We start from the raw sequence: 27,500 nt of genomic DNA on the forward strand, positions 1-27,500 counted from the left end.
TTCATGTTGTTCTGTAAAGTTTACATCCATCCACAGGATGCTGTGTCTTTCATGTTGTTCTGTAAAGTTTACATCCATCCACAGGATGCTGTGTCTTTCATGTTGTTCTGTAAAGTTTACAGCGTTCCACAGGAGAGGCAGAATTCCCGACCGCAGGTTTAGGCATGGCAACGTTCCCGAGCGGCGCGGGATGTCAGAGTGGGATGTTTTAATGGAGGAGACCATACCGTGCAGAGACACACACACACACACACACACACACACACACACACACACACACACACACACACACACACACACACACACACACACACACACACACACACACACACACACACACACACACACACACACACTTGAAGGAGAACATAACATACCGTGTGTTAACAAACGGGCCAAGGTAATCAGAACCATGGTTGCTAGTTCCCAAAACAGTCTGACCGGGGACACGAACCATTTAACCAGCTTTATGTGACCGTAAACAACCACAGATGGATCACAGTGGTTAGTCAGTCAATACACCTGTTCCTGACAGCAACAGTCTCTAATAATGAAACCACTGTCATCATGAAACGCCTTCATTCAGTTGTTATGTGTGTGTGTGTGTGTGTGTGTGTGTGTGTGTGTGTGTGTGTGTGTGTGTGTGTGTGTGTGTGTGTGTGTGTGTGTGTGTGTGTGTGTGTGTGTGTGTGTGTGTGTGTGTGTAGGAAGTGGCGGAGCCGCTGCAGGATGTAAAGGAGGGGATGGAGCAGCTGGAGAAGAACAAGACTCTGCGCTACATCCTGTCTACGCTGCTGGCTATAGGAAACTTCCTGAACGGCACCAATGTGAGTCTCTCTCTCTCTCTCACACACACCCACACACGCACACACACACACACACACACACACACACACACACACACACACACACACACACACACACACACACACACACACACACACACACACACACACACACACACACACACACACACACACACACACACACACACACACACACACACACACACACACACACACACACACACACACACATTCATCAGGAAGTGACCATGACAGTGTTTACCAATGCCAAATAAGGTCATTCAGAGCAGTATTTCCTGAAAGGTCACATCCAGGTCAACCTGGTCATTCAGAGCAGTATTTCCTGAAAGGTCACAGATGGTCAACCTGGTCATCCACATCTCTTCATTGGTTACACTTCATAATAAAAATTATAGTTACTACAGCTACAGCTGACCAGTCGAGTTACTTGATGTACTACTAACTAGTACTACTAACTAGTCTTTCTAACTACCTGTATTGCCTCCCCCCCCCCCCCCAGGCCAAAGGCTTTGAGTTGAGTTACCTGGAGAAGGTTCCTGAGGTGAAGGACACGGTTCATAAACAGTCTCTGCTGCACCACGCCTGTTCCATAGTGGTAGACAACTACCCTCAGAGTACTGACCTGTACTCTGAGATAGGAGCTATCACACGCTCTGCCAAGGTATGGGACACACACACACACACACACACACACACACACACACACACACACACACACACACACACACACACACACACACACACACACACACACACACACCAACTACCCTCAGAGTACTGACCTGTACTCTGAGATAGGAGCTATCACACGCTCTGCCAAGGTATGGGACACACACACACACACACACACACACACACACACACACACACACACACACACACACACACACACACACACACACACACACACACACACACACACACACACACACACACACACACACACACACACACACACACCAACTACCCTCAGAGTGACCTGTACTCTGAGATAGGAGCTATCACAATTTCTGCCAAGGTATGGGACACACACACACGCTGATTGATCGATTAACCCCGTGTCTCTCAGGTGGACTTTGACCAGCTGCAGGACAACCTGACCATGATGGAGCGCCGCTGCAAAGCATCCTGGGACCATCTGAAGGTGATGGCCAAGCATGAGATGAAGCCCACCCTGAAACAGAAGATGTCTGACTTCCTGCAGGACTGTGCTGAGAGGATCATTATCCTGAAGATAGTCCACCGCAGGATTATCAACAGGTACACACACACACACACACACAGACACTCACTCACACACACACACACACACACACACACACACACACACACACACACACACACACACACACACACACACACACACACACACTCACACTCACACTCACACAGACACTCACACAGACACTGCTGTAAGGTTCTGGACTATGTTCTATCTAACCAGTATTCTGTCCCAGTCCTTCTATCTGACCAGTATTCTGTCCCAGTCATTCTATCTGACCAGTATTCTGTCCCAGTCCTTCTATCTAACCAGTATTCTGTCGCAGTCCTTCTATCTGACCAGTATTCTGTCCCAGTCCTTCTATCTAACCAGTATTCTGTCGCAGTCCTTCTATCTGACCAGTATACTGTCCCAGTCCTTCTATCTGACCAGTATTCTGTCCCAGTCCGTCTATCTGACCAGTATTCTGTCCCAGTCCTTCTATCTAACCAGTATTCTGTCGCAGTCCTTCTATCTGACCAGTATACTGTCCCAGTCCTTCTATCTGACCAGTATACTGTCCCAGTCCTTCTGTCTGACCAGTATTCTGTCCCATCCCTTCTATCTGACCAGTATTCTGTCCCAGTCCTTCTATCTAACCAGTATTCTGTCCCAGTCCTTCTATCTGACCAGTATTCTGTCCCCGTCCTTCTATCTGACCAGTATTCTGTCCCAGTCCTTCTATCTGACCAGTATACTGTCCCAGTCCTTCTATCTGACCAGTATTCTGTCCCAGTCCTTCTATCTGACCAGTATTCTGTCCCAGTCCTTCTATCTAACCAGTATTCTGTCCCAGTCCTTCTATCTGACCAGTATTCTGTCCCAGTCCTTCTATCTGACCAGTATACTGTCCCAGTCCTTCTATCTGACCAGTATACTGTCCCAGTCCTTCTATCTGACCAGTATTCTGTCCCAGTCCTTCTATCTGACCAGTATACTGTCCCAGTCCTTCTATCTGACCAGTATACTGTCCCAGTCCTTCTATCTGACCAGTATACTGTCCCAGTCCTTCTATCTGACCAGTATACTGTCCCAGTCCTTCTATCTGACCAGTATACTGTCCCAGTCCTTCTATCTGACCAGTATTCTGTCCAAGTCCTTCTATCTGACCAGTATACTGTCCCAGTCCTTCTATCTGACCAGTATTCTGTCCAAGTCCTTCTATCTGACCAGTATACTGTCCCAGTCCTTCTATCTGACCAGTATTCTGTCCCAGTCCTTCTATCTGACCAGTATACTGTCCCCGTCCTTCTCTCTGACCAGTATACTGTCCCAGTCCTTCTATCTGACCAGTATTCTGTCCCAGTCCTTCTATCAGACCAGTATACTGTCCCAGTCCTTCTATCTGACCAGTATACTGTCCCAGTCCTTCTATCTGACCAGTATACTGTCCCAGTCCTTCTATCTGACCAGTATTCTGTCCCAGTCCTTCTATCTGACCAGTATACTGTCCCAGTCCTTCTATCTGACCAGTATACTGTCCCAGTCCTTCTATCTGACCAGTATTCTGTCCCAGTCCTTCTATCTGACCAGTATACTGTCCCAGTCCTTCTATCTGACCAGTATACTGTCCCAGTCCTTCTATCTGACCAGTATTCTGTCCCAGTCCTTCTATCAGACCAGTATACTGTCCCAGTCCTTCTATCTGACCAGTATACTGTCCCAGTCCTTCTATCTGACCAGTATACTGTCCCAGTCCTTCTATCTGACCAGTATTCTGTCCCAGTCGATCTATCTGACCAGTATACTGTCCCAGTCCTTCTATCTGACCAGTATACTTTCCCAGTCCTTCTATCTAACCAGTATACTGTCCCAGTCCTTCTATCTAACCAGTATTCTGCCCCAGTCCTTCTATCTGACCAGTATTCTGTCCCTGTCCTTCTATCTGACCAGTATTCTGTCCCAGTCCTTCTATCTGACCAGTATACTGTCCCAGTCCTTCTATCTGACCAGTATTCTGTCCCAGTTCTTCTATCTGACCAGTATACTGTCCCAGTCCTTCTATCTGACCAGTATACTGTCCCAGTCCTTCTATCTGACCAGTATTCTGTCCCAGTCCTTCTATCTGACCAGTATTCTGTCCCAGTCCTTCTATCTAACCAGTATACTGTCCCAGTCCTTCTATCTGACCAGTATTCTGTCCCAGTCCTTCTATCTGAACAGTATTCTGTCCCCGTCCTTCTATCCAACCAGTATACTGTCCCAGTCCTTCTATCTGACCAGTATTCTGTCCCAGTCCTTCTATCTGACCAGTATTCTGTCCCAGTCCTTCTATCTAACCAGTATTCTGTCCCAGTCCTTCTATCTGGCCAGTATTATGTCCCAGTCCTTCTATCTAACCAGTATTCTGTCCCAGTCCTTCTATCTTACCAGTATTCTGTCCCAGTTCTTCTATCTAACCAGTATTCTGTCCCAGTCCTTCTTTCTGACCAGTATTCTGTCCCAGTCCTTCTATCTAACCAGTATTCTGTCCCAGTCCTTCTATCTGACCAGTATCCTGTCCCCGTCCTTCTATCTAACCAGTATTCTGTCCCAGTCCTTCTATCTAACCAGTATACTGTCCCAGTCCTTCTATCTGACCAGTATTCTGTCCCAGTCCTTCTATCTGACCAGTATTCTGTCCCAGTCCTTCTATCTGACCAGTATACTGTCCCAGTCCTTCTATCTGACCAGTATACTGTCCCAGTCCTTCTATCTGACCAGTATTCTGTCCCAGTCCTTCTATCTGACCAGTATACTGTCCCAGTCCTTCTATCTGACCAGTATACTGTCCCAGTCCTTCTATCTGACCAGTATACTGTCCCAGTCCTTCTATCTGACCAGTATTCTGTCCCAGTCCTTCTATCTAACTAGTATTCTGTCCCAGTCCTTCTTTCTGACCAGTATTCTGTCCCAGTCCTTCTATCTAACCAGTATTCTGTCCCAGTCCTTCTATCTGACCAGTATTCTGTCCCCGTCCTTCTATCTAACCAGTATTCTGTCCCAGTCCTTCTATCTAACCAGTATACTGTCCCAGTCCTTCTATCTGACCAGTATTCTGTCCCAGTCCTTCTATCTGACCAGTATTCTGTCCCAGCTCTTCTATCTGACCAGTATACTGTCCCAGTCCTTATATCTGACCAGTATACTGTCCCAGTCCTTCTATCTGACCAGTATACTGTCCCAGTCCTTCTATCTGACCAGTATACTGTCCCAGTCCTTCTATCTGACCAGTATACTGTCCCAGTCCTTCTATCTGACCAGTATACTGTCCCAGTCCTTCTATCTGACCAGTATTCTGTCCCAGTCCTTCTATCTGATCAGTATACTGTCCCAGTCCTTCTATCTGACCAGTATACTGTCCCAGTCCTTCTATATGACCAATATTCTGTCCCAGTCCTTCTATCAGACCAGTATACTGTCCCAGTCCTTCTATCTGACCAGTATTCTGTCCCAGTCCTTTTATCTGACCAGTATACTGTCCCGGTCCTTCTATCTGACCAGTATACTGTCCCAGTCCTTCTATCTGACCAGTATTCTGTCCCAGTCCTATCTGACCAGTATACTGTCCCAGTCCTTCTATCTGACCAGTATACTGTCCCAGTCCTTCTATCTAACCAGTATACTGTCCCAGCCCTTCTATCTGACCAGTATACTGTCCCAGTCCTTCTATCTAACCAGTATTCTGTCCCGGTCCTTCTATCTGACCAGTATACTGTCCCAGTCCTTCTATCTGACCAGTATACTGTCCCAGTCCTTCTATCTGACCAGTATACTGTCCCAGTCCTTCTATCTGACCAGTATTCTGTCCCAGTCCTTCTATCTGACCAGTATACTGTCCCCGTCCTTCTATCTGACCAGTATACTGTCCCAGTCCTTCTATCTGACCAGTATTCTGTCCCAGTCCTTCTATCAGACCAGTATACTGTCCCAGTCCTTCTATCTGACCAGTATACTGCCCCAGTCCTTCTATCTGACCAGTATACTGTCCCAGTCCTTCTATCTGACCAGTATTCTGTCCCGGTCCTTCTATCTGACCAGTATACTGTCCCAGTCCTTCTATCTAACCAGTATACTGTCCCAGTCCTTCTATCTAACCAGTATTCTGCCCCAGTCCTTCTATCTGACCAGTTTTCTGTCCCCGTCCTTCTATCTGACCAGTATACTGTCCCAGTCCTTCTATCTAACCAGTATACTGTCCCAGTCCTTCTATCTGACCAGTATTCTGTCCCAGTCCTTCTATCTGACCAGTATTCTGTCCCAGTCCTTCTATCTAACCAGTATTCTGTCCCAGTCCTTCTATCTGACCAGTATTCTGTCCCAGTCCTTCTATCTGACCAGTATTCTGTCCCAGTCCTTCTATCTAACCAGTATTCTGTCCCAGTCCTTCTATCTGACCAGTATTCTGTCCCAGTCCTTCTATCTAGCCAATATTCTGTCCCAGTCCTTCTATCTGACCAGTATTCTGTCCCAGTCCTTCTATTTGACCAGTATTCTGTCCCAGTCCTTCTATCTGACCAGTATTCTGTCCCAGTCCTTCTATCTGACCAGTATTCTGTCCCGGTCCTTCTATCTGACCAGAATACTGTCCCAGTCCTTCTATCTGACCAGTATTATGTCACAGTCCTTCTATCTGACCAGTATACTGTCCCAGTCCTTCTATCTAACCAGTATACTGTCCCAGTCCTTCTATCTAACCAGTATTCTGCCCCAGTCCTTCTATCTGACCAGTATTCTGTCCCAGTCCTTCTATCTGACCAGTATTCTGTCCCAGTCCTTCTATCTGACCAGTATACTGTCCCAGTCCTTCTATCTGACCAGTATACTGTCCCAGTCCTTCTATCTGACCAGTATACTGTCCCAGTCCTTCTATCTGACCAGTATACTGTCCCAGTCCTTCTATCTGACCAGTATACTGTCCCAGTCCTTCTATCTGACCAGTATACTGTCCCAGTCCTTCTATCTAACCAGTATACTGTCCCAGTCCTTCTGTCTGACCAGTATTCTGTCCCAGTCCTTCTATCTAACCAGTATACTGTCCCAGTCCTTCTATCTAACCAGTATTCTGTCCCAGTCCTTCTATCTAACCAGTATACTGTCCCAGTCCTTCTATCTAACCAGTATTCTGTCCCAGTCCTTCTATCTAGCCAGTATACTGTCCCAGTCCTTCTATCTAACCAGTATTCTGCCCCAGTCCTTCTATCTGACCAGTATACTGTCCCAGTCCTTCTATCTGAACTGTCCCAGGCAGGAGAGGGCACATGTTAGGCATGTTAGGCATGGCACTGATGCATTGCAGTATAAAGGTAGTTAACTTTTTTAAAGATCCCTAGAAAAAAATATCCAAACAGTTTTTTAAATGTTTATTTGCTGATAATTTAGATACATCCAGGATGGATTGCATTTTTGGAGAATCTTCTAGCAATGCTAATTGAACTTAATTGTATTAGTGAATTAGTATTCGATGTGGAATGCAGAGCTCATTCCCAAATGTTTCTGAAAGTGATAATTTGTTGAGGTGCCTGCACGAACATGTCCTCCCCTCTAGGTTCCATGCGTTCCTGCTGTACCTGGGCCACCCAGCCTACGGCGTGAGGGAGATCAGCGTCCACCGGTTCAGTAAGATCCTCAGTGAGTTTGCTCTGGAGTACCGGACCACCCGCGACCGGGTCCTGCAACAGAAACAGAAACGAGCCGACCACCGCGAACGCAACAAGACCCGCGGCAAGATGATCATGGACGTCAACGCACCCGTGAGTACACACACATACATACACACACACACGCACGCGCACGCACGCACACACACACACACACACTTCTTGTGCTCTGTCTTGATCTCTGTACACATACAGTCACCAGCATTCGTGACGTTAGACCCCTCAAAAGGTCTTTAGATGTGGCCATATATAAAAGGTTGCATCTGTAGGTGTTGATGTCTCAAGACGCTCATTGACTTTTCCAACCGCATCCTCTTCAGTCACGCTGGGGGAGGAGCTGCTGCAACAGCCAATGGGATCCTAATAAAATACCAAATACCTCGTAGGGGGGAAAAAAATGTATTATCTAGGAACCTAAAGTGGTTATTCGGCTGTCCCCGAAAGAGAACCCTTTGAAGAACCCTTTATGGTTCCAGGAAGAACCCTTTTGGTTCCAAGTAGAACTCTTTTTGGTTCCAGGTAGAACCCCTTTTGGTTCCAAGTAGAACTCTTTTGGGTTACATGAAGAACCGTTTCCACAGAGGATTCTACCTGGAACCAAAAAGGGTTCTATCTGGAACCAAAAAGAGTTCTACCTGGAACCAAAAAGGGTTCTACCTGGAACCAAAAAGGGTTCTACCTGGAACCAAAAAGGGTTCTACCTGGAACCAAAAAGGGTTCTACCTGGAACCAAAATGGGTTCTATCTGGAACCAAAAAGGGTTCTACCTGGAACCAAAAGGGGTTCTATCTGGAACCAAAAAGGGTTCTATCTGGAACCAAAAAGGGTTCTATCTGGAACCAAAAATAGTTCTACCTGGAACCAAAAGGGGTTCTACCTGGAACCAAAATGGGTTCTACCTGGAACCAAAAAGTGTTCTACCTGGAACCAAAAGGGGTTCTACCTGGAACCAAAAAGGGGAACCAAAAAGGGTTCTACCTGGAACCAAAAGGGGTTCTACCTGGAACCAAAAGGGGTTCTACCTGGAACCAAAAGGGGTTCTACCTGGAACCAAAAAGTGTTCTACCTGGAACCAAAAGGGGTTCTACCTGGAACCAAAAAGGGGAATCAAAAAGGGTTCTACCTGGAACCAAAAGGGGTTCTACCTGGAACCAAACATTTTTATTGTTTTATTGCCGAAGAACCCTTTTGTTCTAGTAAGAACAGCCAGAGTTTTAAAACAGTCAAAAATCACAAAATCCATATTGACTATATACTAGTTGTTAAACTAAACCACTAGATATAAACCATAGACTATATACTAGTTGTTAAACTAAACCACTAGATATAAACCATAGACTATATACTAGTTGTTAAACTAAACCACTAGATATAAACCATAGACTATATACTAGTTGTTAAACTAAACCACTAGATATAAACCATAGACTATATACTAGTTGTTAAACTAAACCACTAGATATAAACCATAGACTATATACTAGTTGTTAAACTAAACCACTAGATATAAACCATAGACTATATACTAGTTGTTAACTAAACCACTACATATAAACCATAGACTATATACTAGTTGTTAAAACACTAGATATAAACCATAGACTATATACTAGTTGTTAAAACACTAGATATAAACCATAGACTATAAACTAGTTGTTAAAACACTAGATATAAACCATAGACTATAAACTAGTTGTTAAAACACTAGATATAAACCATAGACTATATACTAGTTGTTAAACTAAACCACTAGATATAAACCATAGACTATATACTAGTTGTTAAAACACTAGATATAAACCATAGACTATAAACTAGTTGTTAAACTAAACCACTAGATATAAACCATAGACTATATACTAGTTGTTAAACTAAACCACTAGATATAAACCATAGACTATATACTAGTTGTTAAACTAAACCACTAGATATAAACCATAGACTATAAACTAGTTGTTAAACTAAACCACTAGATATAAACCATAGACTATAAACTAGTTGTTAAAACACTAGATATAAACCATAGACTATAAACTAGTTGTTAAAACACTAGAGGGAAACCATAGACTATATACTAGTTGTTAATAAACCACTAGATATAAACCATAGACTATATACTAGTTGTTAAAACACTAGAGGGAAACCATAGACTATATACTAGTTGTTAAACTAAAACACTAGATATAAACCATAGACATAATTAATGACATCATAATTGTGTTTGAAGACTCTAATTAAAGCTTCTTCTCTAATCTTTATCAAAGTTGAAATTGCTGATGAATACAGTGTGTAATTGAGATCAAATGTTGTTGGAATATATGCAGGAAGTGTGTGTGTGTGTGTGTGTGTGTGTGTGTGTGTGTGTGTGTGTGTGTGTGTGTGTGTGTGTGTGTGTGTGTGTGTGTGTGTGTGTGTGTGTGTGTGTGTGTGTGTGTGTGTGTGTGTGTGTGTGTGTGTGTGTGTGTGTGTGTGTTTAAGGGTTTACTGTCAGTGTAACATATGGAGTCCTTCATTTCTCTGCTTATTCTTCTCAGTTTCTCTCCATCTCTTTCATTCTTCTCTTCCAATCTCTTCTTCACTCTTTCCTCCCCACCCCGGTAGTCTGATGAAGAAGAGGAAATGGAGGTATCACAGCCTGTTTCTGTGTGTGTCTTTGCACATGCATGAACGTGTGTCCGCTGTCATGACTCTCCCTTCACTGACGTCCCCCCCCCCTGTCTAATGTCTCTCTGACGTTTTCCTCCGTCAACCCTGGTCTGTGTGTTGTAGTCATCTATCTAACACTCATAGTACTGTTGTCGCCAAGCAACACCTGTGAAGCTAGTTGTTACTCTGTACTGTTTGAGAGGTTTCATCCAGAATAGCTGTTGTGACATTTATTTATTTGTGTGTGGATTCTAACACTCTCTCTCTCTCTGTCTCTCTCTGTCTCTCTCTCTCTCTGTCTCTCTCTGTGTCTCTCTGTCTCTCTCTGTCTCTCTCTGTCTCTCTCTGTCTCTCTCTCTCTCTCTCTCTCTCTCTCTCTCTCTCTCTCTCTCTCTCTCTCTCTCTCTCTCTCTCTCTCTCTCTCTCTCTGTCTCTCTGTCTCTCTATCTCTCTCTCTCTCTCTGTCTCTCTCTCTGTCTCTCTCTCTCTCTCTCTCTCTCTCTCTCTCTCTCTCTCTCTCTCTCTCTCTCTCTCTCTCTCTCTCTCTCTCTCTCTCTCTCTCTCTCTCTCTCTCTCTCTCTCTCTTCTCTCTCTCTCTCTCTCTCTTCCACCCCAGTCTGCAGGGCAGAATGTTAGTGCCCCTGGTGGCGGGGTGGAGAGCTTGCAGCCTCAGGGTTTGGGCCATGCTGAGGATGCTGCAGAGCATGAATTCATGAAGGCAGTACTGAAGACCAGCCTTCAGGGTGGCGACAGAGAGACATCAGGGGTGCCGGGGCTACGCACACGTACCAGGTCACGGCCAGGCCGAGGGGGTGAGGGAGATCACACACACACACACACGCACACACACACACACACACATGTTTATGTTGGTTAAACCTCTCTCTCTCTTTCTCTCTCTCTTTCTCTCTCTCTCCCTACCCTCCTTCCATCTCACTATCTCTCTCTCTCCCTACCCTCTCTCCCTCCATCTCTCTCTCCCTCCATCCCTCCATCCCTCTATCCCTCTCCCTCTCCCTCTCTCTCTCCCTCTCTCTCTCTCTCTCTCTCTCTCTCTCTCTCTCTCTCTCTCTCTCTCTCTCTCTCTCTCTCTCTCTCTCTCTCTCTCTCTCTCTCTCTCTCTCTCTCTCTCTCTCTCTCTCTCCCTACCTTCCATATCTCTCTCTCTCCCTACCTTCCATATCTCTCTCTCTCCCTACCTTCCCTCCATCTCTCTCTCTCTCTCTCCCTACCCTCCCTCCATTTCACTCGCCCTCCCTCCATCAGGTCGTGTACAACAGGCACCGATACCCCCCGCGTCCGTGGAGTCTCAGAGGTCAGGTGACGATGAGGCTGATGAGATCATGGATCGCATCGTGAGGTCAGCCACTCAGGGTCCCAGTCAGAGGGCAGTGCCCCGGGAGAGGAGGAGGTCACGAGCCAACCGCAAATCACGTATGTTCTCACTCACTCACAGCCAATCATGTTTGGTCTTACTCACACCAGGAACCAATCATAAGACTCTGGCTGCACGACAACTTTTATTCTATCCTGTTAGTAGTAGTGCTGGGCTGGAACAAAAACCTGCTCACTGTGTAACTCTCTAGGATCAGTATAATGATGCCTTGCTCTGCTCTGCGTGTGTGTGTGTGTGTGTGTGTGTGTGTGTGTGTGTGTGTGTGTGTGTGTGTGTGTGTGTGTGTGTGTGTGTGTGTGTGTGTGTGTGTGTGTGTGTGTGTGTGTGTGTGTGTGTGTGTGTGTGTAGTGAGACGGACACTGAAGAACGGTCTGACGCCAGAAGAGGCCCTACTCCTCGGACTCTCCGACGCCACCGAGATGCCGGTGTGACATCATCGCCCCCGCCACGGCTCAACCCTGATAACACAGGATTTGGAGCGCCATGGAAACAAAACCTGGCTGGAACACCTCCGTGACCCCCCCATGTCACGCTTCTGTCTTCACTTCGACCCCGCCCCCAGAACCCTCCGTCAGCCAATCAGTAGCCTTGTTAGTAGCTTATGTTGTACCGGTAGCGAATCACCCGTTAGCTTCATGTGTCTGTGGTTGATAATGGTGTCTTTGTTGAGGTGTGACTTCAGAAGCCCCTCAAGGAAAGGGTGAGGGAATGAAGGAGAGAAAAGGGAGAGAAAAGGGAGAGAAAAGGGAGATAATCTTTTGTTAGAAATTTATGTTGTGGAAAAAGTCTCAACATGATGGAAGTTGGTTGAATGAGAATGAATCTTAACGTTTGTCATTTTCAACATGCCTCTCGATTGGAGACGGATTCATCATGATGATAGGTTGATTATCAACAGGCCTCTCGATTGGAGACGGATTCATCATGCTGATAGGTTGATTATCAACAGGCCTCTCGATTGGAGACGGATTCATCATGCTGATAGGTTGATTATCAACAGGCCTCTCGATTGGAGACGGATTCATCATGCTGATAGGTTGATTTGTATTTATAGATTTTTGTTTATTTAACTGTTACAGCCTATAAATATGAAACAAAGAAAGGGGAGAATAGATGTTGCTTCCTGCAAGCAATAAGTTACTCAAGTACCTACAGTCGGCCTACAACCTTTTTTTAAAATTAAAGCTGTGAACTTCAGGGTTTAAGGACAGAATAAAGTGTGACTCGTTTGTCCATCCTCTCACAGTAAAGAATGGGGTCATGACCTGTGACAAAGGCGTTTGAGCAGGCATTCTAAAGGACCTGACGATCATTCAATAACTACTATGCTGTTACATAGTGATTCAATCATTTCTTTCTAATTACATACGCCACTACACACCCTGCTTTTGTAGTCTAATAGACGACAACAACCGCTGTCACAATAAGCTTCTCAATAAGCGGTTTCTTTTAGCGTAGTGAGAAACTACAGGTGTGTCAGTGCCCCTTTATACAGTGCATTCAGACCCCTTGACTTATTCCACATTTTGTTACGTTACAGCTTTTATTCTAAAATTGATTAAATAACTTTTTTCCTCATCAATCTACACACAAAACCCCAAAATGACAAAGTGGAAAACAGGCTTTTAGAATCTTTTCTAAATGTACAAAAAATTCAAAAAGAGAAATACCTTATTTGCATAAGTATTCAGACCCTTTGTTATGAGACTTGAAATTGAGCTCAGATGCTTCCTGTTTCAATTGATCATCCTTGAGATGTTTCTACAACTTCATTGGAGTCCACCTGTGGTAAATTCAGTTGATTGGACATGATTTGGAAAGGCACACACCTGTCTATATAAGGTCCCACAGTTGACAGTGCATGTCAGAGCAAAAACCAAGCCATGAGGTCGAAGGAATTGTCCGTACAGCCACGAGACAGGATTGTGTCGAGGCACAGATCTGGGGAAGGGTACCAAAACATTTCTGCAGCATTGAACGTCCCCAAGAACACGGTGGCCTCCATCATTCTTAAATGGAAGAAGTTTGGAACCACCAAGACTCTTCCTAGAGCCGGCCAAACTGAGCCATCAGGGGAGAAGGGCCTTGGTCAGGGAGGTGACCAAGAACCTGATGGTCACTCTGGCAGAGCTCTAGAGTTCCTCTGTGGAGATGGGAGAACCTTCCAGAAGGACAACCATCTCTGTCGCACTCCACCAATCAGGCCTTTATGGTAGAGTTGCCAGACAGAATCCACTCCTCAGTTAAAGGCACATGACAGCCCACTTGGAGTTTGCCTAAAGGCACCTAAAGGACTCTCAGACCATGAGAAACAAGATTCTCTGGCCTGAATGCAAAGCGTCACGTCTGGAGGAAACCTGGCACCATCCCTACGGTGAAGCATGGTGGTGGCAGCATCATGCTGTGGGGATCTTTTTCAGCGGCAGGGACTGGGAGACAAGTCAGGATGGAGGGAAAGATGAACGGAGCAAAGTACAGAGAGAACCTTGATGAAAACCTGCTCCAGAGCGCTCAGGACCTCAGACTGGGGTGAAGGTTCACTTTCCGGCAGGACCATGACCCTAAGCACACAGCCAAGACAACGTAGGAGTGGCTTCGGGACCAGACTCTGAATGTTCTTGAGTGGCCCAACCAGAGCCCGGACTTGAACCGGATCAAACATCTCTGGAGAGACCTGAAAATAGCTGTGCAGCAACACTCCCCATCCAACCTGATAGAGCTTGAGAGGATCTGCAGAGAAGAATGGGAGAAACTCCCCAATTACAGGTGTGCCAAGCTTGTAGCGTCAAACCCAAGAAGACTCGAAGCTGTAATCACTGCCAAAGGTGCTTCAACAAAGTACTGAGTAAAGGGTCTGAATACTTATATAAATTAGATATTTTTGCTGTTGTTTTTTTTTGTACATTTTAAACCATTTTGAAAAACCTGTTTTTGCTTTGACATTATGGGGTTATTGTGTGTAGATTGATGCGAAGAAAAAATATATATATTTTAGAATAAGGCTGTAACGTAACGAAATGTGGAAAAGGTTAAGGGGTCTGAATACTTTCCGAATGCACCGTATGTTTAATCTGAAATATTTTTGTTTGTATATTTCTTACTCATTAGTTGCAAGGAATGCGGTGTGTTTGGTGTGTACCATTTTGTTTTACAGGTAGCCTACAGTACCTGCCTTCTTTCTGAAATCTTTCTCGACCTCAGTCTGCCTCTGTTCTCATTCTGCCTCTGTTCTCATTCTGCCTCTGTCATCAGTCTGCCTCTGTTCTCATTCTGCCTCTGTCCTCATTCTGCCTCTGTCCTCATTCTGCCTCTGTTCTCATTCTGCCTCTGTCATCAGTCTGCCTCTGTCCTCATTCTGCCTCTGTTCTCATTCTGCCTTTGTTCTCATTCTGCCTCTGTTCTCATTCTGCCTCTGTTCTCATTCTGCCTCTGTCCTCATTCTGCCTCTGTTCTCATTCTGCCTCTGTTCTCATTCTGCCTCTGTTCTCATTCTGCCTCTGTCCTCATTCTGCCTCTGTCCTCATTCTGCCTCTGTTCATACCTTCGCCCCAACGTTTTACCCGTTCCGTTGACAGTACATCTCCTGGCCGTATCACAGTACTAGCCTTCCTCTACGCCACTCCCATCTGAACTATGTCACTGTGTCACATTATTTACGTTTAAGTTATAGTTTAAGGTAGATACGTCTCTTACAGTTTAAGGTAGAGAAGTCTATTAAGTTATAGTTTAAGGTAGAGAAGTCTATTAAGTTATAGTTTAAGGTAGAGAAGTCTATTAAGGTATAGTTTAAGGAAGAGAAGTCGTCTCATGAGGATTTACATTGATGTTGTTGTACTTTTTTTCTTCATTTAAACAAAAATGGTTTTACCTTCACTGTGTAATTGTTTAATTTATACAGAAATACACAACTTTTACCACAACAGCCCTACTGTGATTGACTGGATAGAGAACCAACCCAAACCCTGGTAGAATTCTATGCTCACGCCCAGGTGTTACCTCTGGGAGCTCGTCTTCAGGTCCCAGACACAGACACAGCTACAGCCCTGGACCATGGTTCTTCAATAGGACAGGGAACATATAACTGGCTTTCTTTTAGCGTCAGTCCCAAGGATTCATCGTTCCTGTGTGAAGTCTTGTAACTCAGTTCTGGAACTCAGTCCTGGAACTCAGTCCTGGAACTCAGTCCTGGAACTCAGTCTTGTAACTCAGTCCTGGAACTCAGTCCTGGAACTCAGTCTTGTAACTCAGTTCTGGAACTCAGTCCTGGAACTCAGTCTTGTAACTCAGTCCTGGAACTCAGTCCTGGAACTCAGTCTTGTAACTCAGTTCTGGAACTCAGTCCTGGAACTCAGTCTTGTAACTCAGTCCTGGAACTCAGTCCTGGAACTCAGTCTTGTAACTCAGTCCTGTAACTCAGTCCTGTAACTCAGTCCTGTAACTCAGTCCTGGAACTCAGTCCTGGAACTCAGTCCTGGAACTCAGTCTTGTAACTCAGTCCTGGAACTCAGTCCTGGAACTCAGTCCTGGAACTCAGTCCTGGAACTCAGTCCTGGAACTCAGTCCTGGAACTCAGTCTTGTAACTCAGTCCTGTAACTCAGTCCTGGAACTCAGTCCTGGAACTCAGTCCTGGAACTCAGTCCTGGAACTCAGTCCTGGAACTCAGTCCTGGAACTCAGTTCTGGAACTCAGTCCTGGAACTCAGTCCTGGAACTCAGTCTGTAAGACGGAATCTTATTTCTCTGAAATTGAAGCTTGACATTGTTCTCTTGAAAAAGAAGAAGAACATAAATAAGGAAAAGGATAGAAGAAGAAGAACATAACTAAGGAAAAGGATAGAAGAAGATCATAACTAAGGAAAAGGATAGAAGAAGAACATAACTAAGGAAAAGGATAGAAGAAGAAGAACATAACTAAGGAAAAGGATAGAAGAAGAACATAACTAAGGAAAAGGATAGAAGAAGAAGAACATAACTAAGGAAAAGGATAGAAGAAGAACATAACTAAGGAAAAGGAAAGGATCTGATCTCAGAACTGTTTATACATAGAAGAAGAAAGAAGTTCAAATGTAAAAAAGTATTTGGAAGGAAAATGAAAAGCAGATGAACTCAGTTTACAGTATGTAAAGGCGCTTCCAGCTGTGTTGGGACTCGTTCTATGTTTTCTATTATTAATTTATGTAGAATTAGTGTATTATAGTCTGAGACAAAAAGAGAAGAGCTATTCCGTGAATTGTCATTTTAAAGGAAGATTAAAGATTTTTTTAAAAGCTATGCATTGTCACATAATGAATATCTACCTGTGTTTGTTCCTGTAGAGGGAACATGGGGACTCTGGACACTTCCCACTGGGCACAGACGTCAATTCAACGTCTATTCCACGTTGATTCAACGTCGATTCTACGTTGATTCCACGTCGATTCTACGTTGATTCTACGTTGATTCAACGTCGATTCATTGAAATGATGGAAACAACGTTGATTCAGCCAGTGGGTTGTTTTAGACTCCTTACTATTGTGTTTTGCTGTTGGTTCTGGTTGGTTCTGGTTGGTTCTGTTGGTTCTGGTTGGTTCTGTTGGTTCTGGTTGGTTCTGGTTGGTTCTGTTGGTTCTGTGGTTGTTACTTCAAATGGATTTGGGAATATTTAAAATTCATGTAACCAGTGAACTGGACACTAAAACCATGCTGTTTGGATTTAATTTATGTTACACCTTTCACCTGAAACGCTATGTATGCACACCCTGCAATAAAATGACATTGTTCAGTAAAATGTGAGTGTGTGTAATGCTTAGGTGAGTGCTTACAGTTTCACACATGTACAAGTGTGTATTATACACGTGTGAAGTGGAAATGATATCCAATCTCCCCCTTGGAGAGTGGGGTCACAGCCATGAGAGTGGGGTCACAGCCAGGAGAGTGGGGTCACAGCCAGGAGAGTGGGGTCACAGCCAGGAGAGTGGGGTCACAGCCAGGGGAGTGGGGTCACAGCCAGGGGAGTGGGGTCACAGCCAGGAGAGTGGGGTCACAGCCAGGAGAGTGGGGTCACAGCCAGGAGAGTGGGGTCACAGCCAGGGGAGTGGGGTCACAGCCAGGAGAGTGGGGTCACAGCCAGGGGAGTGGGGTCACAGCCAGGGGAGTGGGGTCACAGCCAGGAGAGTGGGGTCACAGCCAGGAGAATGGGGTCACAGCCAGGAGAGTGGGGTCACAGCCAGGAGAGAGGGGTCACAGCCAGGGGAGTGGGGTCACAGCCAGGAGAGTGGGGTCACAGCCAGGGGAGGGGTCACAGCCAGGAGAATGGGGTCACAGCCAGGAGAGTGGGGTCACAGCCAGGGGAGTGGGGTCACAGCCAGGGGAGTGGGGTCACAGCCAGGGGAGGGGTCACAGCCAGGGGAGTGGGGTCACAGCCAGGAGAATGGGGTCACAGCCAGGGGAGGGGTCACAGCCAGGGGAGTGGGGTCACAGCCAGGAGAGTGGGGTCACAGCCAGGGGAGTGGGGTCACAGCCAGGAGAGTGGGGTCACAGCCAGGGGAGTGGGGTCACAGCCAGGAGAGTGGGGTCACAGCCAGGAGAGTGGGGTCACAGCCAGGGGAGTGGGGTCACAGCCAGGAGAGTGGGGTCACAGCCAGGGGAGTGGGGTCACAGCCAGGGGAGTGGGGTCACAGCCAGGGGAGTGGGGTCACAGCCAGGAGAGTGGGGTCACAGCCAGGAGAATGGGGTCACAGCCAGGGGAGTGGGGTCACAGCCAGGGGAGTGGGGTCACAGCCAGGGGAGTGGGGTCACAGCCAGGGGAGTGGGGTCACAGCCAGGGTATCAACCATTATCAACAGCAACCCTGGACCCATTAGGGTTAAGTTCCAAGCAACAGATGTTTTATCTTGTCGGCACGGGGAGTCGAACTAGCAATCTTTCGGTTATTAGACCCAACGTTTTAACCCGCTTGGCTACCTGCCCTGTGTGTGGACGTGCTTATAGGTGAGTACATTTAGGCTGTAGCCAACATGAGTCTGCACATACAGTTCAGTTGTTGATATAAGACCCAGTGAAACAGGATTGTCGTAACTCACACATTTAAGGAGATGGATATGTGATATATTGTCATTGCTGGATTGTTTATTTAATTCAGAGATCAGCGTTGGTTGTTGGGTTGAGGATGTTGCTGGTTAAACCGGGGAGAAATACACGTCTTCAAGTAAATTGGCTGTGAACGCTCCTACTGTTGTGCGTTCAAACCACACAGGAAGTTAGTTAGCCTAGTTTCCTGCAGGTGGCGCTGTGAATACAGGAAGAACAGTTTCAGAATATCCCCCACACTAAGGGAGCCATTTAACCATTTTAAGTGAGTAAAATACGTCGGATCAACAACAAAAAATGACGACAGGTTTGATGGAAACAGAAAATGTGTCTGGGTAAATTTTCCAAATGATGATGAACTTCACAGGGTGGTGAAAGTGCAAAGTGGTGCAGCATAAATGTATGGAACCCTGACCTGTTCACCGGACGTGCAAAAAAAGCCAACTGACATTTACTCCTGAGGTGCTGACTTGCTGCACCCTCGACAACTACTGTGATTACTATTATTTGACCATGCTGGTCAGTTATGAACATTTGAACATCTTGGCCATGTTCTGTTATAATCTCCACCCGGCACAGCCAGAAGAGGACTGGCCACCCCTCATAGCCTGGTTCCTCTCTAGGTTTCTTCCTAGGTTTTGGCCTTTCTATGGAGTTTTTCCTAGCCACCGTGCTTCTACACCTGCATTGCTTGCTGTTTGGGGTTTTAGGCTGGGTTTCTGTACAGCACTTTGAGATATCAGCTGATGTACGAAGGGCTATATAAATACATTTCATTTGATTTGATTTGATGAGTTTGATGCTCTTTTCCAATAAATATCGACGGTCTTATTCTGGTGACATGATAATCGCTGTTTGGCTGCCATTTTGACAAATAAAAAATAATCTGGCTATTTTGTCCATAATAATAATCTTATCATGTGGGCTATACGTGGGCTCTAGCCAACAGCGCTATGAGTGTACGTGTAAATACCAGAGTGGACACACTCGCTATATAACGCAAAATACAAATTCTGAGAAGTAGAGTTGAAAATGCGATGGGGAAACCTTTAATCCTTAAAACGTCTAAACCAGGAGTTCTACTAAACTAACATATGGAATTGTTTTTAAAATGGTCATAGCAAAGATACATTTTTGATTTGTAAATTTAAGACCCCTTAAGGTATAAAAAAATATATACAAAAAAAACATATTTGATTAAACATTGAATTTCACCTTACAGCTATTAGCCGCTAGAAACGCATTGAATAGCAGCTTCATGCAAGGATAAACATATATTAAAATATATAGAAATATATATAATATATATTAAAAAACTAATGGAAATGTGTTCTGGAGTGTCTGTCCTATAGCTGAGAGATGAGAAAGATCAGGAAACTATGTATTCAATACCGTCTCGCACACTCTTGCCTGCATCTAGCTGATATATGGTGTAATCATTAGTCCAACAGTTACAAACGAGAGTTTCTATTGGACAAATTCAGGTATGTTTATCCCTGTTTTGTTCCGTTTAAAAAACGTTTTTCAACAGAAATCGTCAGAATGAATACACCCCTGATCACATGTAAACACAGTTCACTTTCATAACAGCCACGTTGTATTCCTTCTTGTGGACTTCAATGTACAACACATCATCTGTATGTGACCAGGTGAAAAAAACCTTTCCAAGCCAAACCGCTACACAGCCTACATCGATGTCCCCATATTAGCTAAAGTTACGTCCTAGTCAACATAGCTAATAGAACTAACGTGTTAGTCAACCCGCTACAATCATGCAGTAATGTTACAGTGTACAGTCAGTAAACAGTTTAGCACTTAAATGAGTAAAACCAAAAGTTTGCCTTGTCTTGGAAGAGTTCCAGTGTTGTGTTGGATAGTCATAGCCAGCTAGCTAACATAGCATCCCTCTGTTTGAGCAGGCTGTTTCAGTAGGCTAAACTAGCTAGCTGCATTTGCTAGCGAAGAAAGTGAAAAAAAATGACAATCTCTCTTTTGCTTCTCCTTCATTTTGGAAGAAATTCATTAACTGTTCAACTATTGTCTTTCTCTCTCTGAGTCAACTACTCACCACATGTTATGCACTGCAGTGCTAGCTAGCTGTAGCTTATGCTTTCAGTACTAGATTCATTATCTGATCCTTTGATTGGGTGGACAACATGTCAATTCATGCTGCAAGAGCTCTGATAGGTTGGAGGACGTCCTCTGGAAGTTGTCATAATTACTGTGTAAGTCAATGGAAGGGGGTGAGAACCATGAGCCTCCTAGGTTTTGTATTGAAGTCAATGTACTCAGAGGAGGACGGAAGCTAGCTGTCCTCCAGCTACACCATGGTGCTACCCTACAGAGTACTGTTGAGGCTACGGTAGACCTTCATTGCAAAACGGTGTGTTTTAATCAATTATTTGGACTTGCTCGGAAGTCACAGAAAATAGAGGTTGTGGTGGCAACGGCAGAGAAGGATTTAGGAGTATTTACTGCAGACAAGCTGCAGGGGGAGTTGAGTGATAGTGTTCTGTCCTCTCAGACCGTTGGCTAGACAGGGTTAAATAGTGAAATGGGGTGGTGGGTTTTTTAGAGGGCTAATAGTTGGCAGGGCAATTTTCCTTTTCCTTTTACCCAATGTTGTATCAAGAATTTAAAGTAGGTAGGCCGTGAATGGCCTCACACACCAGTACAGTAGGTGGCGGTGTATGCACTTTAGTTGGATGCGATCTGCCAATTAAATCCTAAAGAAGAAGAAGAAGGGGTGGGGGGGGTCTGTGGTGGGAAAATTCTCAAATAGTTTTTTATGCATATTTTAGAATTTTCGCATGAAAATCTGCCGCCATTTTGATGGAAACCTAACTACTGGATTGCTTTGTTGATTTCTGCACCCTCTACAAAAGTAGGTGTGTTCATATGGAACCTGGTTAATAGCCATTGTTTGATACAAACAAACCGTTATAAAAACCCGCACAACTGGGTGATTCTGGCCCAGTGGGAGATTTGTGGAGAGATCGGATCCTTGCAGTTTGGTTGAAGAGAGGAAGACGAGGATGAATAAAAATGGAACAAAAGGCTAAAGCTGTTAAATGAGTGAAGGTTTTTTGGTTGGAGTTCAGTGACAATTATACTTCTTTGGGAGATCTGTTTGAAGTACACTACAAAGGTATGTGGACACCCCTTCAAATTTGTGGATTCGGCTATTTCAGCCACACCCATTGCTGACAGGTGTAAAAAATCCAGCACACAGCCATGTAATCTCCATAGACAAACATTGGCAGTAGAATGACCCGTACTGAAGAGCTCATTTACTTTCAACGTGACACTGTCATAGGATGCCACCTTTCCAACAAGTCAAGTTTGTCACATTTCTGCCCTGCTAGATCTGCCCCGGTCAACTGTAAGGGCTGTTATTGTGAAGTGGAAACGTCTAGGAGCAACAACGGCTCAGCCGCAAAGTGGTAGGCCACACAAGCACACAGAACGAGACCGCCGAGTGCTGAAGCGCGTAAAAATCATCTGATCTCAGGTTGTAAAACTCACTACCGAATTCCAAACTGCCTCTAGAAGCACCATCAGCACAAGAGCTGTTCTTCGGGAGCTTCCTGAAATGGGTTTCCATGGCAGAGCAGCCACACACAAGCCTAAGATCACCATGCACAATGCCAAGCGTTGGCTGGAGTGGTGTAAAGCTCGCCGCCGTTAGACTCTGGAGCAGTGGAAACGCGTTCTCTGGAGCAGTGGAAACACGTTCTCTGGAGCAGTGGAAACGCGTTCTCTGGAGCAGTGGACTGCGAGCCAGGCCTAATTTCCTCAACATCAGTGTCCGACTACACTAATGCTCTTGTGTCTGAATGGAAGCAAGTCCCCCCGCAGCAATGTTCCAACATCTAGTGTAAAGCCTTCCCAGAAGAGTGGAGGCTGTTATAGCAGCAAAGGGGGGGGGACCAACTCCATATTAATGCCCATGATTTTGGAATGAGATGTTTGACAAGCAGGTGTCCACATACTTTTGGTCATGTCGTGTACATGTGTTCTACCATTAGTAGCTGTAACTTTACTTCTAGGGTAAATACGTTGAAATTAAATAGACCAACGACAGAACTACCACAATGTTACTTTTGTACCTGCCGGCGGGGCGGGAGAAACACAGCCTTGAGACGGAAGTAACAGCTATATACATAGATTTCGATTTGGACTTCATTGCTAACTTTACAGCTTGTACTTTGGACCAAATTGTGTAGAATATTGACAACCTGTATGAAGAGGAGTCATTTGAGATTTCAAGTTTTTTTTATACTCTTCAGAAAATGCCGCCATCTTGTGGGGAAAGAAAGTCGTGCAGTTTTCAGTAGTTGCAAGTTGTCAAACGTTGCAGGTTGAAATGCAATGAAACGAATAGTCAGAAATATATCCTATGTCAAACAAACATGCCTATCTGAACGTTAACCAGCGTTGTGTCCTGCTGAACCCCCTGGTAAGAAGGTCAAACAGCTGAGAATGAAAAGGTGACAAGATTTCTTTTTACCACAGTTTGTATTTAATATTATTAATGTACAGTATTTTCACTAAATGTAGAACAGCTTTTGTTTCTCTTACAAAATCAACAAAAAGGGAATGTAGGCTTAGTGTGGAACTACTCGGTTGACAACCCCCCCCCCCCCCCCTCCAAAAAACAGATTTCAATTAACAATTGAAACAATTAATACAGCAGACAAAAAAACAAGGTTTGACCACTCCTTAAAAAATGGCCTTCACTCCTCAAATCAAATCAAATTGTATTATTCTGCTCCTCAAAAGAGACAAAGACAGTCGTTGTCTTGTTGTAGACTGCCTCCACATAAAATATCTCATATTCTCTCCGGAACTGGAACGTGAATGGTGTCCTCGAGGATAATTACGTTCCTCCTTCATCCAGGCCATCGTACAACTAAGGGTTGTAACGCTGTCTTCCCCGTCCATCACAGTTACAGTAGGTGAGGGAAACGGTGCCTTGTAAATGTTTGTAGTTCCCACCACCTTCCTGCTCTAGGGCGCCTCTACCCAGTTCACCATGCTACAGGGGGGGTTAAGACTATACCACTCATTATATGAGATGGGGGGGGTTTAAGACTATACCACTCATCATATGAGATGGGGGGGGGGTTTAAGACTATACCACTCATCATATGAGATGGGGGGGGGTTTAAGACTATACCACTCATCATATAAGAGGGGGGGTAAAGACTATACCACTCATCATTTGAGAGGGGGGGTTTAAGACTATACCACTCATCATATGAGATGGGGGAGTTTAAGACTATACCACTCATCATATGAGATGGGGGGAGTTTAAGACTATACCACTCATCATATGAGATGGGGGGGTTTAAGACTATACCACTCATCATATGAGATGGGGGGGTTTAAGACTATACCACTCATCATATGAGATGGGGGGGTTTAAGACTATACCACTTATCATATGAGATGGGGGTGTTTAAGACTATACCACTCATCATTTGAGAGGGGGGGTTTAAGACTATACCACTCATCATATGAGATGGGGGAGTTTAAGACTATACCACTCATCATATGAGATGGGGGGAGTTTAAGACTATACCACTCATCATATGAGATGGGGGTGTTTAAGACTATACCACTTATCATATGAGATGGGGGGGGGGGGTTTAAGACTATACCACTCATCATATGAGATGGGGGGTTAAGACTATACCACTCATCATATGAGATGGGGGGGGTTTAAGACTATACCACTCATCATATGAGATGGGGGGGTTTAAGACTATACCACTCATCATATGAGATGGGGGGGGGGGGTTTAAGACTATACCACTCATCATATGAGATGGGGGGTTAAGACTATACCACTCATCATATGAGATGGGGGGTTTAAGACTATACCACTCATCATATGAGATGGGGGGGGGGGGGGGGGTTAAGACTATACCACTCATCATATGAGATGGGGGTTTAAGACTATACCACTCATCATATGAGAGGGGGGGTTTAAGACTATACCACTCATCATATGAGATGGGGGGGGGGGGGGGTTAAGACTATACCACTCATCATATGAGATGGGGGGGTTAAGACTATACCACTCATCATATGAGATGGGGGGTTTAAGACTATACCACTCATCATATGAGATGGGGGAATTTAAAACTATATCACTCATCATATGAGAGGGGGGGGGGGGGGTTAAGACTATACCACTCATCATATGAGATGGGGGGGTTAAGACTATACCACTCATCATATGAGATGGGGGGTTTAAGACTATACCACTCATCATATGAGATGGGGGAATTTAAAACTATACCACTCATCATATGAGAGGGGGGGTTTAAGACTATACCACTCATCATATGAGATGGGGGGGTTTAAGACTATACCACTCATCATATGAGATGGGGGGGGGGGGTTTAAGACTATACCACTCATCATATGAGATGGGGGGGTTTAAGACTATACCACTCATCATATGAGATGGGGGGGTTTAAGACTATACCACTCATCATATGAGATGGGGGGGGGGGTTTAAGACTATACCACTCATCATATGAGATGGGGGGGTTTAAGACTATACCACTCATCATATGAGATGGGGGGGGGGGGTTTAAGACTATACCACTCATCATATGAGATGGGGGGTTAAGACTATACCACTCATCATATGAGATGGGGGGTTTAAGACTATACCACTCATCATATGAGATGGGGGGGGGGGGGGGGGGGGTTTAAGACTATACCACTCATCATATGAGATGGGGGTTTAAGACTATACCACTCATCATATGAGAGGGGGGGTTTAAGACTATACCACTCATCATATGAGATGGGGGGGGGGGGGTTTAAGACTATACCACTCATCATATGAGATGGGGGGTTTAAGACTATACCACTCATCATATGAGATGGGGGGTTTAAGACTATACCACTCATCATATGAGAGGGGGGAGTTAAGACTATACCACTCATCATATGAGAGGGGGGGGGGTGTAAGACTATACCACTCATCATATGAGAGGGGGGGGGGTTTAAGACTATACCACTCATCATATGAGATGGGGGGTTAAGACTATGCCACTCATCATATGAGATGGGGGGGTTAAGACTATACCACTCATCATATGAGCTGGGGGAGTTTAAGACTATACCACTCATCATATGAGAGGGGGGGTTTAAGACTATACCACTCAACATATGAGATGGGGGGTTTAAGACTATACCACTCATCATATGAGATGGGGGGGTTTAAGACTAAACCACTCATCATATGAGAGGGGGGGTTTAAGACTATACCACTCATCATATGAGATGGGGGGGTTTACGACTATACCACTCATCATATGAGATGGGGGGTTAAGACTATACCACTCATCATATGAGATGGGGGGGTTTAAGACTATACCACTCATCATATGAGATGGGGGGTGTTTAAGACTATACCACTCATCATATGAGATGGGGGGGTTAAGACTAAACCACTCATCATATGAGATGGGGGGGTTTAAGACTATACCACTCATCATATGAGATACCACTCATCATATGAGATGGGGGGGGGGTTTAAGACTATACCACTCATCATATGAGATGGGGGGGTTTAAGACTAAACCACTCATCATATGAGATGGGGGGGTTAAGACTATACCACTCATCATATGAGATGGGGGGGTTTAAGACTATACCACTCATCATATGAGATGGGGGGGTTAAGACTATACCACTCATCATATGAGCTGGGGGAGTTTAAGACTATACCACTCATCATATGAGAGGGGGGGTTTAAGACTATACCACTCAACATATGAGATGGGGGGTTTAAGACTATACCACTCATCATATGAGATGGGGGGGTTTAAGACTATACCACTCATCATATGAGATGGGGAGGTTAAGACTATACCACTCATCATATGAGATGGGGGGGTTTAAGACTAAACCACTCATCATATGAGATGGGGGGGTTTAAGACTAAACCACTCATCATATGAGATGGGGGGTTAAGACTATACCACTCATCATATGAGATGGTGGGGTTTAAGACTATACCACTCATCATATGAGATGGGGGGGTTTAAGACTATACCACTCATCATATGAGATGGGGGGTGTTTAAGACTATACCACTCATCATATGAGATGGGGGGATTTAAGACTATACCACTCATCATATGAGATGGGGGGATTTAAGACTATACCACTCATCATATGAGATGGGGGGGTTTAAGACTATACCACTCATCATATGAGGGAACTAAGGGGCCTGAACCATGAAAAACAGCCCCAGACCATTATTCCTCCTCCACCAAACTTTACAGTTGGCACTATGCATTGGGGCAGGTAGCGTTCTCCTGGCATCCGTCAAACCCAGATTCGCCCGTCGGACTGCCAGATGGTGAAGCGTGATTCATCACTCCAGAGAACGTGTTTCCACTGCTCCAGAGTCCAATGGCGGAGAGTTTTACGCCACTCCGTCCAACGCTTGACATTGCGCATGGTGATCTTAGGCTTGTGTGCAGCTGCTCTACTACCTTCATATGAAGGTAGTACTGATCAATTCAGCTATTTTAGTTTCTTAACTTATTTTGTTGTTGTTGTGGTAAACGGTTTCCTCCAACTGTTTTAAGTAGCAAGACCTTTTCCGGGTTTTGTGGACAGAACATGTCAAC

At 44.9% G+C, this 27,500-nt stretch overlaps 1 protein-coding gene across 4 annotated transcripts in view; it reads left to right on the forward strand.

Moving 5' to 3' along the window:
- LOC139555332 (FH1/FH2 domain-containing protein 3-like) overlaps positions 1-17,536 on the forward strand; it is a 179,471-nt gene extending 161,935 nt beyond the window's left edge. For 2 of the 4 annotated variants that reach the window (XM_071369046.1, XM_071369048.1), the window contains 8 exons: positions 708-827; positions 1,327-1,488; positions 1,897-2,087; positions 7,616-7,820; positions 10,329-10,352; positions 10,990-11,185; positions 11,640-11,807; positions 12,118-17,536. In XM_071369046.1, the coding sequence (XP_071225147.1) occupies positions 708-827; positions 1,327-1,488; positions 1,897-2,087; positions 7,616-7,820; positions 10,329-10,352; positions 10,990-11,185; positions 11,640-11,807; positions 12,118-12,200 (1,149 nt within the window). In that variant the 3' untranslated portion in view covers positions 12,201-17,536. The remainder of the gene's footprint in view (positions 1-707; positions 828-1,326; positions 1,489-1,896; positions 2,088-7,615; positions 7,821-10,328; positions 10,353-10,989; positions 11,186-11,639; positions 11,808-12,117) is intronic. The other 2 variants (XR_011670983.1, XM_071369047.1) reach the window with 2 other exon arrangements.
- The last annotated feature ends 9,964 nt before the right edge of the window (positions 17,537-27,500 follow it).

This window comes from Salvelinus alpinus, chromosome 26, assembly GCF_045679555.1.
Source record: "Salvelinus alpinus chromosome 26, SLU_Salpinus.1, whole genome shotgun sequence".
Lineage (NCBI taxonomy): Eukaryota > Metazoa > Chordata > Actinopteri > Salmoniformes > Salmonidae > Salvelinus > Salvelinus alpinus.